The sequence below is a fragment of the Sus scrofa genome, chromosome 14, assembly GCF_054392235.1.
Source record: "Sus scrofa isolate SSC_HxYL_T2T_F1_AM1 chromosome 14, Sscrofa_HxYL_maternal_Yorkshire_Landrace_v2.0, whole genome shotgun sequence".
Classification (NCBI taxonomy): domain Eukaryota; kingdom Metazoa; phylum Chordata; class Mammalia; order Artiodactyla; family Suidae; genus Sus; species Sus scrofa.
In genome coordinates this window covers 145,393,029-145,407,834 of record NC_139396.1, presented here as the reverse complement: position 1 = coordinate 145,407,834, position 14,806 = coordinate 145,393,029, and the positions used below count along the sequence as shown (strand labels likewise).

General features: G+C 44.5%; 1 protein-coding gene across 1 annotated transcript in view; it reads left to right on the top strand.

Moving 5' to 3' along the window:
- LOC100626929 (guanylate cyclase 2G-like) overlaps positions 1 to 14,806 on the top strand; it is a 52,243-nt gene that overhangs the window by 31,083 nt on the left and 6,354 nt on the right. The window contains 9 exon segments of the mRNA XM_084997503.1: positions 414 to 549; positions 6,729 to 6,845; positions 7,118 to 7,238; positions 8,597 to 8,652; positions 9,690 to 9,879; positions 11,637 to 11,716; positions 11,718 to 11,809; positions 13,243 to 13,329; positions 14,589 to 14,673. Coding sequence (XP_084853629.1) covers positions 414 to 549; positions 6,729 to 6,845; positions 7,118 to 7,238; positions 8,597 to 8,652; positions 9,690 to 9,879; positions 11,637 to 11,716; positions 11,718 to 11,809; positions 13,243 to 13,329; positions 14,589 to 14,673 — 964 coding nt within the window.

The following is a 14,806-nucleotide window of genomic DNA, read 5'->3' as shown; positions in this document are numbered from 1 at the left end:
CTGCCCCCAGCATGCAGAAGATCCCGGGGCCAGGGACTGAACCCATGCCACACTAGTGACAATGCCGAGTCCTTAACTTTTAGGCCACCAGGAAACGTCCTAAGCGTAGGCAACACAGAAGGGAAAACAGAAAAGGAAAGCCACCTGTGCATGTATCAGTCATGACTTTAGCACTGTTAACGTGAATGAACTGCTGTTCACATGTTAGTGCGGGACCGTCTGGATGATTTTCTCCCTATTCACACATGGACCCCCATCTGCTCTTTGAAGTCAGGCACCACCAGGGCCGACTTCTCAGGGGCTGGATGCTTTCAGTGCTCCTGTGCTCCCTTGAGGAGGAATGGGTGGCTTTTCTGGTTCTGCCCAGCAGCTCCCTCACTCCACATTGACACCTGACATCCTTCACTTTGCAGAGCTCTACTGGATGGCCCCAGAGCTGCTATGGTTCCCCCAGACACCCGGGCCAGACACCCCAAAGGGAGATGTTTACAGCTTCGCCATCCTGATGAGGGACCTGATCCCCCACCAGGACCATGGACCTTTTGATGATTAAGACCTGGCCAGAGGGTACACCCGGGGGGAAACAGCTTGGCCAGCTTTGATCATTTGGGCTAGCTTTTTTTTTTTTTTTTTTTTTTTGATCTTTTTGCCATTTCTTGAGCCGCTCCGCGGCCTATGGAGTTTCCCAGGCTAGGGGTCTAATCAGAGCTATAGCCACTGGCCTACGCCAGAGCCACAGCAACGTGGGATCCGAGCTGTGTCTGCAACCTACACCACAGCTCACGGCAACACCAGATCCTTAACCCACTGAGCAAGGCCAGGAACTGAACCCACAACCTCATGGTTCCTAGTCGGATTCGTTAACCACTGAGCCACAACGGGAACTCCCATTTGGGCTAGTTTTTAAATGCTCGCTTTTATTAATTGTTCTGTTAGGTGTTTATTACTTTAGAAATGATTCCATTCTTTTTTTTTATTTTTAAAATTCTGGTTCTTTTCAAACTTAGAACACAAATTACAGTTTGGCCATTAAAAAAAAAAAAAAAAAAGGAACTCAGAACTACATAATTTATTTGATAACAGCAGCTAGAGCAATTCTTTTAGAAAATGAGTTAAACCGTGTCACCTCTCTACTCAAAACCCTCCCCTGACTTCCCATGTGGGGAATGAAAACTCAGTCCTTATGATGGCCTGCAGGATCACTGAAGGCCACTGAAAACTTGGGATATATCAGTGTCTACTGTAACAAATGGCCACAAGTCTCTTGGCCTAAAACAACAGAAACATAATTTCTTACAGTTCTAGAGGCTAGAAATCCAAAATCAAGGCTCTGCAGAGCTGAGCTCCCTCTAGATGCTCTAGGTAAGATCCGTTCTTTGCCTCTTCCAAGGTGGCTGTACCAGCATCCCCAAACTTGTGGCCATGTAGCTCCAACCTCCGCCCCATCTTCTCATCGCTTTCTCCTCTATGTACATCTCTTCTGCATGTCTCTTATGAGGACAGTTGTCATTGGATTAGGGGTCGCCCAGATAATCCAAGATGACCTCCTCAACCCCGGATACTTAACTACATTGCAAAGACCCCTCCCTATTCTATTTTTTTTTTAAACAAGGTCACAATCACATGTTTTGTGAATTAGGATGTGGCCACATCTCTTTTGCAACCATTTAGCTCACTACTCCATTCTAATTCTACCTCCCATGCCTTGGCTTCTTTTGTTCACACAGGCTACCTTTTACATGCCTCCAAAGTGCCAGACACGTTCCTACCCCAGAGCCTTTGCACATGCTCTGCCCTCTTCCTAGGCATCTCTTGCCTCATCTTTGTATATACAAATTTGCTTCATTCTTTCCTAAGGACTACAGTGACCAGGCTTGATGTTTGTGGACATGTGTGCATGTTTCTTCAGGATAGATTTCTCTTCCTGAAATTGAAGGGATAAACGTATTTTAAACACATTTAAAATTTTGAAATAAATGGTGCCCATTTGTCCACTTATAAAGGCTATATTCAAGTTTTTCCTTTGGCCAAGTTGTTGCTTAATACATTCAATGGGAAATTGAGGGCAAAAGCCTTGGGAGATGAAGCAAAATTTTTATCAAGATTTATAAGAAAACCGGGAGTCCCTGTTGTGGCTCAGTGGTTAACAAACCCGACTAGTATGCATGAGGCTGAGGGTTCGATCACTGGCGTTGCTCAGTGGGTTAAGGATCTGGCATTGCCTTGAGCCGTGGTGTAGGTCGCAGATGCGGCTTGGTTCCCGTGTTGCTGTGGCTGTGGTGTGGGCTGGCAGCTACAGCTCTGATTGGACCCCTAGCCTGGGAACCTCCATATGCCTTGGATGTGGCCCTAAAAAGACCAAAAAAAAAAAAAAAAAAAGATGGGTAAAAAAAGGTATCGTATGTATAATACAAACCTACTTTGTATTATTTCCACTTTGGCTGCACACTGGAATTATCTGGAGAACTTTTTTCTTTTTGGCTGCCTGGTGGCATATGGTGTTCCAGGGCCAGGGATCAGATCTGAGATACAGTTGTGACTCATGCCTCAGCCGTCACAACACAAGATCCTTAATCTACTGTGCTGGGCCGGGGATTGAACCTGTGTCCCAGTTCTGCAGAGACCCTGATGATCCTGTTGCACCATAGCAGGAACTCCGTGGAGAACTTTAAAACCTGGATCTCAGCCTCAGAGAATCTGTCATTTGTCTGGGGTGCAGCCCGGGCATCAGGGATTTAAGATTCCCCAGGTGACTGAAGCATGTTGTTCAGGTTGAGAACCACTGTCGTGGAGAGAGGATAAGGATGTATGTTTCTATGTCAGTCTAGGTAAACCCAGCCTACCTTTCTTTTTTCCTTATTCTTCCTTATTGCCTTGCCTCCCATTTCTAGCCCATCCCCAATGGTCCCTCCCAAGTCTCATCTTTAGATTTTCATGCATCCTCTGGAGACTTTTTCAAGTCAGGAGCCTTTCTGAGTATACTAGTTGTTTGAAACAAGATTCTGGTTTCAAATCTGTGGCCAAATAGAGCAGAGTTGAGACCTATCCTAAAAGATTAACAAACCCGGGTGCATCTGAATTTGGAACCAAGCAGTTAGACAAATGGTCCCTGATGGAGCCCAGGCAGGAGACCACCTGCCCTTGCTAAGCTCAGCTGCCATGTGCTTGGGTCACCTGGGGTGGGAAGACTGGACAATTGGTATATTGCCCCCTTGTTGTAATTCTCTGGTCCCCAAGGCAAATGAGAGCCACCACAGGGGCCTGTGGATACACAGGGCTGCAACCAGGAAAAGTACAATGTCACCTAACACTCTTCCTTTAACTTCTCATAATTCCCTGCAAACAATCCTGGTGCCGAAATGTCTATCCTGTGTATACACTAGATCAAATTTTCCCAAACACTTTAGTGGGTGTCAGAATCACCTGGAGGGATTGTTCAAACCCAGAATTGCTGGATCCCATCCTCAGGGTTCCTGACCCAGTGGGTCTGGATGTCAAAGATCCACAGACTGAGAAGCCCTGGCCTGGTGTGGTCCCTGGACCAGCTTCAGCAGCATGACCTGGGAACTTGTTAGAAATGCAAATTTCAGGCCCTACTCCAGACCTTCTCCAGAATTGGAATGGCGGGGTGGGGTGGGGGTGGGGGGCAGAATCTGTATTTTAATTAATTTTAATTATTTTAATCACTCCCCAGGTGATTCTGATGCCCCATAACATTTGAGACTCGATTTTCCCTCTTCCTAGACTCTCCTTTTAAGAAAGATGTCACTATGGGAAGGCTCCCCCTAAGGACTGGAGAGTTTGCTCCAACGATTTAAATGGAGAAATACCTACATAAATTATTTGGAATTTATCCCTACCAGAGATTTGTATATTCTCTCCCATTTGTTGATTTATTCAATTATTTATTACAAGGCATTTCTACATTATGTATATATATATATATTATTTTTCAAATCCAAAGTTTGTTCATTGAAGTATAGTTGATTTACAATGTGTTAATTTCTGGTGTACAGCAAATATATATATATATATTTGGTAGGACCTTATTGTTTATCTATTTTAGATATAGTAGTTTTATCTGCTAATCTATGCCATATTTATATATATACTATATAGTTACTTTATATCTGGGATTATAACCTAATACTACTTTATTTTTTTGCTCACATTATTATTATTTTTTTTTTTTTTGTCTTTGTTGTTGTTGTTGCTATTTCTTGGGCCGCTCCCGTGGCATATGGAGGTTCCCAGGCTAGGGGTTGAATCGGAGCTGCAGCCACTGGCCTACGCCAGAGCCACAGCAACGCGGGATCCGAGCCGCGTCTGCAACCTACACCACAGCTCACGGCAACGCCGGATCGTTAACCCACTGAGCAAGGGCAGGGACCGAACCCACAACCTCATGGTTCTTAGTCGGATTCGTTAACCACTGCGCCACAACAGGAACTCCAACATTATTATTATTATTATTATTTTTTTGTCTTTTTGCTATTTCTTTGGGCCACTCCTGCAGCATATGGAGGTTCCCAGGCTAGGGGTCGAATCGGAGCTGTAGCCACTGGCCTACGCCAGAGCCACAGCAACGTGGGATCCGAGCTGCATCTGCAACCTACACCACAGCTCACGGCAATGCCGGATTGTTAACCCACTGAACAAGGCCAGGGACCAAACCCGCAACCTCATGGTTCCTAGTAGGATTCGTTAACCACTGCGCCACGACGGGAACTCCTGCTCACATTATTTTATCTTTGACTATGTAATTTCACTTGGCATCTATGTATTTTTGACATATACTCACTGCTGTGTTTTGTTTGGTGCTTCCTTACCTTCTGCTAGTCCAAGATGCTTTGGCTTCTCCTTGTATTGTCTCTTTATCAATACTAGAATCAGCTGTTTCTCAAAGAAATCTGGACTCCTTTATTGGAGAATGAACACCTGGATGCCAGATGTGCTTGTTGCTACTGCAATATGATTGCTTCTAGCCCCTCTCCGTGGACAGAGCAAGGAAATATACATGTGTATACTAACCCCTATGTACACGGACACATTCATATCTCTATCCATATGCTTCTCTGTGAAACTTAACATGAGTTCATATTGACATCTCCAATGTCATTGTCACATGGTTCACTTATTTTTGTCTCTCTCCATAGCTTGTCTATAACACCCCTTTCCAACAGGCAGAATCATGGCTCCCACCATCTGCCAACCACTCACTTGTTTGTTCAATCCCAGTATATGTGTCCAGAAGTTTCAGAGTTGTTCATCTTTTACCCTCATGAGAAGCAATTTTACCAACTAGAGTATAGTGATGATAAGTAGTTTCTTTTGACTTTTTGTCTCACTGTCTCTAGTCATTTCAGAAATTACCTAAACAGAAACAGACTCACAGATGTGGGGTACAGACTTGCGGTTGCCAAGGGGGGTGGTGGGAGTGGGACGGGCTGGGAGTGTGGGATTAGTAGATGCAAACTAGTACATTTAGAATGGATAAGCAATGAGGTCCTACTGTACAGCACAGGGAACTATGTTAAGTTTCTTGGATAGACTGTGATGGAAGATAACATAAGAAGGGAATGTGTGTGTGTGTGTGTGGTCATATATATAATGACTAGGTCACTTTGCTGTGTGGCAGAAATTGTCACAACACTGTGAATCAAGTATACTTTAATTTAAAAAATAAAGAACTTAACGTAGGTCAGCATTTTACCCCCATCCCATTTAGGGAGGTTATGCCATAAGTTTATAATACGGTTAAGAGTCTTTTGTCCCAGTCAGCATTCTGTCCTGGTGTTGTCCAGTCTCCCCACTGGTATTTTTCAAATTTGCATTTTTTTAACATTCATTCTTTGTGCTGTAAAGTCCTCTGAGTTTTGGCAAATACGCGATGTCATGAGCCACCCACATAATTTGTGCAGAACTTTCATGACCCTAAAAAAAAATTCCCTGGTGCTTCCCCTATTCAACCGTTTCTCTTCCCTAAACTCCCCGCAGCCTCTGATCTATTTTCTGTCTCCACAATTTTGCCTTTTCTAGAATGTCAAGTAAACAGAATCATATGGTCTGTAGCCTTTGCAGACGGTTTCTTATGCTTTTAAAATACATTTAAGATTCTTTCATTTCGTTACCCCCAGTGTTTTTATACCTAAACATGTGTACGTTGTTCTCCAAAGATGATTTTCTTTACAAACTCTGCTTAAGCAGAACATTTAATAAATGTCCCTTATATGCAATGAGGAAGTGAAAGAACCAGAGGGGGGAACATAGTGGTAACATTTATTGGTTGTAAAAATAACTTTCATGTTAACATTCTACATGGAATGTAAATTGCATAAAACACACTTGGGGATTTCCAATATGAAGTATGAATATGCTCCTGAAATCACATGGAGCTATGCTTCATTGCAAGAAAAGCTCTATTAGAAAAACTTAAAAGAAACCTGATTCGGTAGGGTGTGCTTATATGTTTTACGTTAGGATTCCTCATTTTCCAGGTAGATGCAGAATAGTTCTTGTAAACGATTCAGATGTCTCTGAAATTCTAGTCTACTCAATTTACTTAAGAACTCACCTTATAAATCTAAAAGCACATCTGTGGAAAGGGAAGTGTATTAAATGGCACAAAGCTCAGATATTTAGCTACCTAAACTCTAAATGAATTTCAGAAACCATCGGCCGAATTGGAGATCCCACAGCCTCAGGGCCACTTCGACTGTCCCTCTCAGAGGCGGTGGGAAATGCAAAGGTGGTGTCATGGTGAAGGTGTGTTGGGATGAGTGTCCAGAGAAGAGGCCCGCTTTCTCTTCCATCAAGAAACTCTTACAGGAAACCGGTCCCAGAGGGTGAGTAGATGTCCAGCAGACCTTTTCTCCTAATGATTTAACCATTAGAATTTTTAAAAACTATATGACTGTGGTTGGTTCTGTGTGGCTCCCTTTCTCCCCTCCTCCCTCGCTCCCTCCATCATATACTCACTCAATGCCTCCTATATGCAAAACACTGTGCTACACGCTGGTTGAAGCAGAGTGGTAAATTCTCCCTTTATCTCATAAATGATACAAAGTCCATCAGACCTAATTTAGTACTTTCATTCCCCTCCTTTGTCCCATTCCAGATACCACTTTCCGGGGAGTTTTGACATGGCTTCAGAGTCTTCTTCAATCCAGCATTTCAAGGGTTATGACTCGTCCATTGGGATTGGACTCTGGGAACAACATCTATTCACCAAACTCGGAGTAGGTGTTGACTTAAATTATTCATGCCTCTCAAACAATTTTCTCCACAGTAGCTTGCTTCACATCAGGATAATTAAGTCATCTTTTTGACCCATTGAATGTGTGAAGGCACAGCTATTTAGCAGTAGCTGGAGTTGATAGCCTGGGTGGGACTCAGGGCATCTACTTGGGCATTTCACTATACAGCGTTGTTGTTGTACTCCACTGTGTGTGTGTGTGTGTGTGTGTGTGTGTGTGTGTGTGTGTGTGTGGTGTGGGATGCCTGTGGCACTTAGAAATTTCTGGGCCAGGGATTGAACCTGAACCACAGCGGTGGTGACCTGTGCCAGAGCAGTGACAATGCTGAATCCTTAACCTGCTGAGCCACCGGGGAACTCCTCACTATATACCACAGCCCTGTCTCCTGCACTTTCCACTTCAAAATTGTTTTTTTTTTGTTTGTTTGTTTTTTGTCTTTTTAGAGCCACACCAGCAGCATAGGGAGGTTCCCAGGCTAGGGGTGAAACTGGAGCTGTAGCTGCCAGCCTACACCACAGCCACACCAACGTGAGATCTGAGAGCCACGTCTGCAACTTACACCATAGCTCACGGTAACTCCGGATCCTTAACCCACTGAGTGAGGCCAGGGATCGAACCTGCGTCCTCATGGATACTAGTCGGGTTCATTAACTGCTGAGCCATGATGGGAATGCCTCAAAATAATTTTAAATAGTGGGTCTCAGGTCAGTTATGACTTTTTACTTAGAAAATAGGGTCCCCAGTGTTAAGGCAAGCCTATTTCCTATGTGAGCCTCAGTCTCCCTATCTACAAGATAAGGAGTTTAAATGATTTCTCTGAAGACTCTTCTAAAATCAGAGCCTGTAGGATCTAGAAATGCCCCCTTATATCCATCATTTGAAAAGAAAATATCGGGTGGCAGCATCTGAAAAGAATGACCCGTCCTGAATCCTCTATTTCTGAGTGGTCATGAGAATGGCATGGAGCATGTTGGGCAGTGGGGCGGAGTTGGCTGCAGTTCATTGAGTGCCCACTGGGTACCTGATACGGCCCTGGTATTATCTCCCTGAAACGTTAGAGCAGCCCTGCAAGGTATGTTTTGTTATCCTCACTTCCCAGATGAAGAAACTGAGGCTTGAGGAAGGAAGGGCACAGCTTGAGATCACAATGCTCTGTCCTACTAAGGGGCCTCATGGTCATTGTCATTGCACTGCTGTCCATTGGCAACGCTTAATAGGGAACCTGACGGGTAAGGCATGTTGTCTTGGAAGGTAGGCTTGCAAGTTGTACTCCATGGTGGCAATAACAATGAAAAGTAAGTCTCTGGGGTCCTTTAAAGCCACATGTCTGTCCGAGACAGTATGGTGAGCACAAGGAGAGGAAGGCGGATCAGCTTCTTTCCACATTGCTGCCCAGGTATTCCACAGTACCTGGAGCCTTGACAAAGGAGCCAAGAAACAGCACCATTGCTACCTAAGCAGGTCCTACTTGGGGAGAATATTTCCTTTGTTCTTTTCCCCAGAGAGCATTAGGTTCTTTTAAGATGGGTCAAGCATTTTGTGTGTAATTTGCTGCACCTCGTAAAGGGAGACAGACAAATTGCCCTGGAGTCCACAGGGATTAGAGAATTGTAGGTCTTTTACATGGAATAGAGTGGGTGCAGCAATAGAAGGCAACCACTAGATGGTGATATAGTTTCATAAATCAGATTAACTACTAACTTTCAGATCAAATGCTTGCCCAATATATTTTTTAACACAATACATACCAATAACTTCATATTCAAAATTTGCTTCATTTGTGGCTCCATTCTCTCCTCTGCACTCTTTAAAGGTTTATCAGAAGCATCTGCACCCTTCTTACATGTCTTGACAAAGAGGCAGGTTTGGGGATTGGAATGTGTTACTGTGAGATAGGTTGATTGAAGCAAAAATATTGATTTATGGACCAGGGAGTGTTTATATTTGCTTCCACATCTGCAGACTGAATCATTAAAATCAAACTCTATAACTAGTAAGGGAAAATGTAATGCCTTCAGGGAGAAAAATCTTTTAAAATGGTATTTGTGTGACTTGCATCTCCTCCCCACCCCCAATTTATACCCATCAAATAAAATATCTCCTCAGAGGAAATGCAAGTGGAGAAATGGGTGTCAAAAGAGTCCCTCTAAATGGATTTTGTTAGCCAAAAGCCAAACCCACTGAAGCAAAAAGATCTGGCAGGAAGATTTTGTAGGGAGGGGTCTGTAGGAGACAAGACGAATCAGATACTGTTCTAAAACAATATCCAGTCTCTGGGAATAGACCATAATGGAAGATAATATAAGAAAAAATTATTTATATGTATGTCTGGGTCACTAGGCAGTAGAGCAGCAATTAACTCAACACTGCAAATCAACTATACCCTAATAAAAAATAAATTTAATTAAAAATAATCCTATCCTCTCATTTCAGTTTCATTGGAGAACGACCCATAGCTGGAAAGTCCATGGAACCAGAGCATTTTGAGTCCGTGACAATCTTTTTCTCTGACATTGTTGGATTCACAAAACTCTGTTCCCTCAGCTCCCCACTGTAAGTTGCCAAGCTCAATGACCTGTATGGTCTGTTTGATCACATCATTAAAACTTATGATGTGTATAAGGTGAGACACATGGTATGTGGGACACACATGTTCCCTGTGGGCTATGCCCTGGGCAGCAGTGATGATGAATCCAGCCCCAGACGTCAGCCAGGAGAAAGGCTCTGTTGCAGACTGGAAGTCTATCTCAGTTCATGGCAGAAGCTCAGTATTTTATTCCTGTGTGTTTCCTTGGAAAAAGGCTCATTAATCACCGATGCATATGCTTGTCAATAGTGAAGAGTTGTTCCCTCCGTTTCCTTCCATTATGTTATCTCACAGCAAACACATTTCTGAAGCAGGCATTAACCTCCTGCTGGCTAATTCCTCCGGTGCCCTCCTGAATATATATACGCAGTATGTATAATAGGAAATATTATATATTCACATTCAGAGAGGCTCATATTTACTCTCCATTAAAGGCTGTCTTTGGATCTTGTATGAGCCTCACTTCTGCTACCATGACCCTTGGCAATTTGGTTGAAGATAGACCCCCCGCCCCAGGCTAAGACAACCAGACTCAATGGCTAAAGGTCAGCCACCACTCTGGGATGTATGGACAGGGTCACCTAGAATAAAAAATGACTTTCAGCGGGAGCATGGCAAAAAACTGATAGTTTGGCTTCATTCATTGGGGGTGAAGATGAGGCCACTTTATGTGTTTTCTGACTTCTCAGCTGGGGCCAGATCGTGACTCCAGAGGGCACATGTTCACACACACCTTGTGGGCAGCCACACATGCATCAGCTTTGACCATGACTCCAGGGCTCTGGTCTTGGGAAGATTTGGGGCAATATAATCACGTCCCTTCATGACACCCCTCAATGGTTATTCCCCAGAGTTCCCCAAAGATGCTGCCTATGTTGGAGGGTGAAAGGAAGGGTGGTATGGATAACCTCAATGAGCAAATCACACTCACCCGGTAACAACGGAAGCTGGTCTGCTTAGAAGAGCCTCCCCTGGGATTTCCTCTTAGTGTTTTGTTCTCAGCGATGTTCTGCATGAACGAGAGCGAAAATCAGTCTGCATTTCTAAAGGGTAGGCTCACAATGGGGAGAGGGGGCCTCGAAGCAGTTAGACTTTGTGTACTTGTTGACTTTGCGTAAGTTTAGGGTCACCAGGAAACAGAAGTGTTCTTATTGTGTGGATAATGCCTGAAATTACACCTTGACCCTATTACCTTGGATTCTGCTAAAAATGCAGGTGTATCTGGAAAGGGCTGCAACTCTAAGCTTATGCTTGTTATTTATCCTCTATTGTGAATGAAGTATCTGAAAGCTGATTTTATTAGGAGGACTGGGAGAGAGGAGGACAGAGCAGGCGGACACACACATTTCTACATATTTTGTATAATGTGTACATATGTATAATTAGGTATCAGAGCCCTGGTCTGGGGTGAAGACACTTCAGGTTGGGTAAGATGGATTGCACTTGATCCATGTGATCCTTGAGGATTTACCCCCATACTACGTGGCTGCCTCTCTAACTGGTTTTGAACTTGAGTTGGGGAAATGTGGTCACCACCACTCTCAGACTTCAGAGGAGAAAGCAGTGATGGGGAGAAGAGGGGTTGGGGAAGGAAGCCTTTGTGGAGGAGCCAGGATAAGAGCAAGAACTTAAGGAAATGTTGGGGCTTGGATGGAGTAGCGGTCGGGGAGCCTACCCTTTCAAAGGACGGGGCCTGAAGCAGGATCAGTCACAAGGGGCCTTGTCTCTGACCCCACCCGCACCCCAGCCTCCCTTGTTAAGATCACAAGGCCACTTTCTTGCTTTATTTCCAGGTTGAGACCATTGGAGATGCATACATGGTGGCTAGTGGACTCCCCATCTGCAATGGAAGCCAACATGTGGACGAGGTGCCATGAGGTCCTTGTACTTCCTCAGTGCCTCTGTCCATTCCAGATGGGGCACATGCCTGAGGAAAAGCTTAAGCTCCAGATTGGCCTCCACTCAGGTAGATGACTCTAGTGGCTGGTGGCCTGGTGGTCCAGACATGGTGGCAGGTAGTTCTAAATTCACATCTTAGGTCTGAGGCTTTTAGGAACCCTGATGTTGAATGGTGACTTCTTCAGGGCAAATAGGAGATTGGGTTGTCTTTGCATGTGTGTGTGTTCACCAAATCGCTTGCTAACAAAGGACCAGTGAAGACTTGAAGGTATTGAACCCCAATAAGGAGGACCCCCCAAACCAGGACAGTTGTATTGGGCTGCTTCCCTCCAGGACTCTGCATCAAATGCCCTTTTCTTCTTTTTTTTTTTTTTTTTTTTTTTTTTTGTCTTCTCTAGGGCCGAACCCACGGCACATGGATGTTCCCAGGCTAGGGGTCTAACTGGAGCTGTAGCTGTTCCCAGGCTAGGGGTCTAACTGGAGCTGTAGCTGCTGGCCTAAACCAGAGCCACAGCAATGCCAGATCTGAGCCGAGTCTGCGACCTACACCACAGCTCACGGCAATGCTGGATTCTCAACCCACTGAGTGAAGCCAGGGATAGAACCCACAACCTCAGGTTTCCTAGTTGGATTTTTTAACCACTGAGCCACGACAGGAACTGCCAAATGCCCTTGGATGTGTTGTGTTTTCCTCAAACCCATGGGCTTGTGATTTGTGCAGAGGTGACACACACTTGTTTTAATGCGGTTCTGTCGCCATCTTGAAATTCTAGGTAATTTTTGAATGAAACCTCCCTCATTTTCATATGAGGCGGGGCCCTGCAAATTATGTAGCCAGATCTGCTCCTGCAAATCCTGCACAGCCTAACCAGAGTTAAGCTGTATGTGCCACTCCTACTTCTTTTACATCTTCAGTGTATGAACGGCATCATGATTCATTTCTGTCTTGGCTTTGTTGTTCAAATACCATAGACTGGGCAGCTGAAACAACACAGCTTTGTCACAGTTTCTGGGGCTGGAAAGCCTAAGGTCCAGATTCTACCATAGTGAAAGCGAAAGCGACCTTCTGACCACATCCTCTCATGGTTCAGAGAGAGAAAGCTCTGGTGTCTTTTCCTCTTCCTATAAGGCCACTAATCCCATCACAAGAGCCCTACGCTTAAGACCTTCTCTAAACCTCCTTACTGCCCAAAGGCTCCACCTCCTAAGAACATATTGAGGTTAGAGCTTCAACAGGTGAATTGAGGGGGGCGAGCAAGGGGGCTGGAGGAGACGCCCACATGCAATTCGTAACAATTGATTTTGTTGCTTTCCACAAGAAGTCTGTGGGTTCTGTAGTTTGCCTCGTTGTAAACCTTGAGATCTGTTTCCAAGCTTTGCCTCCAAGAGGGTACCTAATGGACATTTATTGAATTGCATTTATTGACGTGATATGCACTGTGGAGTCTGACACTTGGGAAATGCAGATGGGCCCTGCCCCCTCTGTCCTTCCCCTTGCAGGTCCCGTGGTGGGACTCACCATGCCCAGGTACTGTCTGTTTGGAGACACGGTGAACATGGCATCCAGAATGGAAAGCAGTAGTTTGCGTGGGTATTGTTTACAGCACTTTGCAAACACAATATTGCTGTCCCTTCTGTCCCCTATCTTTAACCAGAGAGTATTTTTAGACGACCCAAGTGCATTTTGTCTACTGTTTTCTATCTGGAGGGTAAGGCAACACTGGTCCCAAGCTTTGTAGACTGGGTTTTATGCTATGTTCTCCATGGAGCCACATAAACACGTATTAAGTCTCCTTCCAAGACTTTCCATTCTAAACATTCAGGTGCCCGTATGAAAGATCATTGAAGTGAAGCATGGGAGTTGGCAAACTTTTTCTGAACACAGCCAGACAGTAAATATTTTAGGCTTTGCGGGCCATACCCTCTGTTGCAACTACTTAATGTCTAGTGTATTGTGAAAGCAGCCGTTTTGCCATGTGTAAATGATGGGTGTTTATGTTCCAATAAAACTTTATTTGCAGACAAATTTACTGGGTGGGATTTTCCCTGTGAGCAGTAATGTGCCAACCCTGATGTCTAGTTTTGGTGATGACAAAGACATCTCTAGCTAGGAACTCCGAGGGACATCAAATTCTCTTGTTTAGAGTAATTTTATTGCATTGATAATTGCTAGACATATATATGCCCTTTATCAGCTGAGATATTTATCAGCTGGAAAAGGTAATTGCTCAGTGATTTAAGTTTTGAAAAGCTTAGGTTAACATTCTTTTGAACATGTAAATTGTCCACAGTATATAAAAACATACACAAATCTTTTCCCCTCTTGATTACTTTGTCATCTAAGCTAATCAACCAAGTTTCAAATCCAGATTTAAACCTCTCTCTTAGCTTGAAAGTAAAGACTTTAAGGATAAAATATGGAGGTGGGACTGCTTATGTAGGCTCCAATCTTGACTGTAGTTGCAGTTCTGGTTACAAATGATGTTTTCAGTGGTACATCCCAGCTCTGGTAGCATCCCAGGGAGCCTGAGGTGCCCAGCTGGTCTCCATCCATCAGGACCACCAACTTGCATATGGAGTTGGTTCTGTCTCTGGTTCTAAACAGAACATATTAAAGCTTGAGCAACACCCAACAACGTCTGAGCAATGCCTGGGTGGTTGGGGATCCCCTCCTTGTGCCCCAGATGTCAAGAGGTGGTCTGTGATTTGCTGCATGAAAGGTGCTAGCAGTCCAAGAATTTGAGCTGTGTGTGTAGTGTCCCCACTCCACAGCAGCCCCTGTCCCTCAAGACCTGTGTGAAGGTCACAACAAAGGTGATGATGAGACTGTAACTGGTTTCTGGCAGGTCTCTGGATCCACGTCTCTCAGAGCACTGCAGCTGCCCTACTGGCATTGGGAGGGTATGATTTCAAAAGAGAGGCACCATTCCAGTCAAGATAAGACACCCCCTTCCCCCCACCAAACCTGAGTCCCCGAAGGAGGTATGGAGGAACTTGATGGGAGGAATGAGTCTCCACTCTGTGGTTCCTGGACACCACCTGGACCTACGTGGAGGCTCTCACA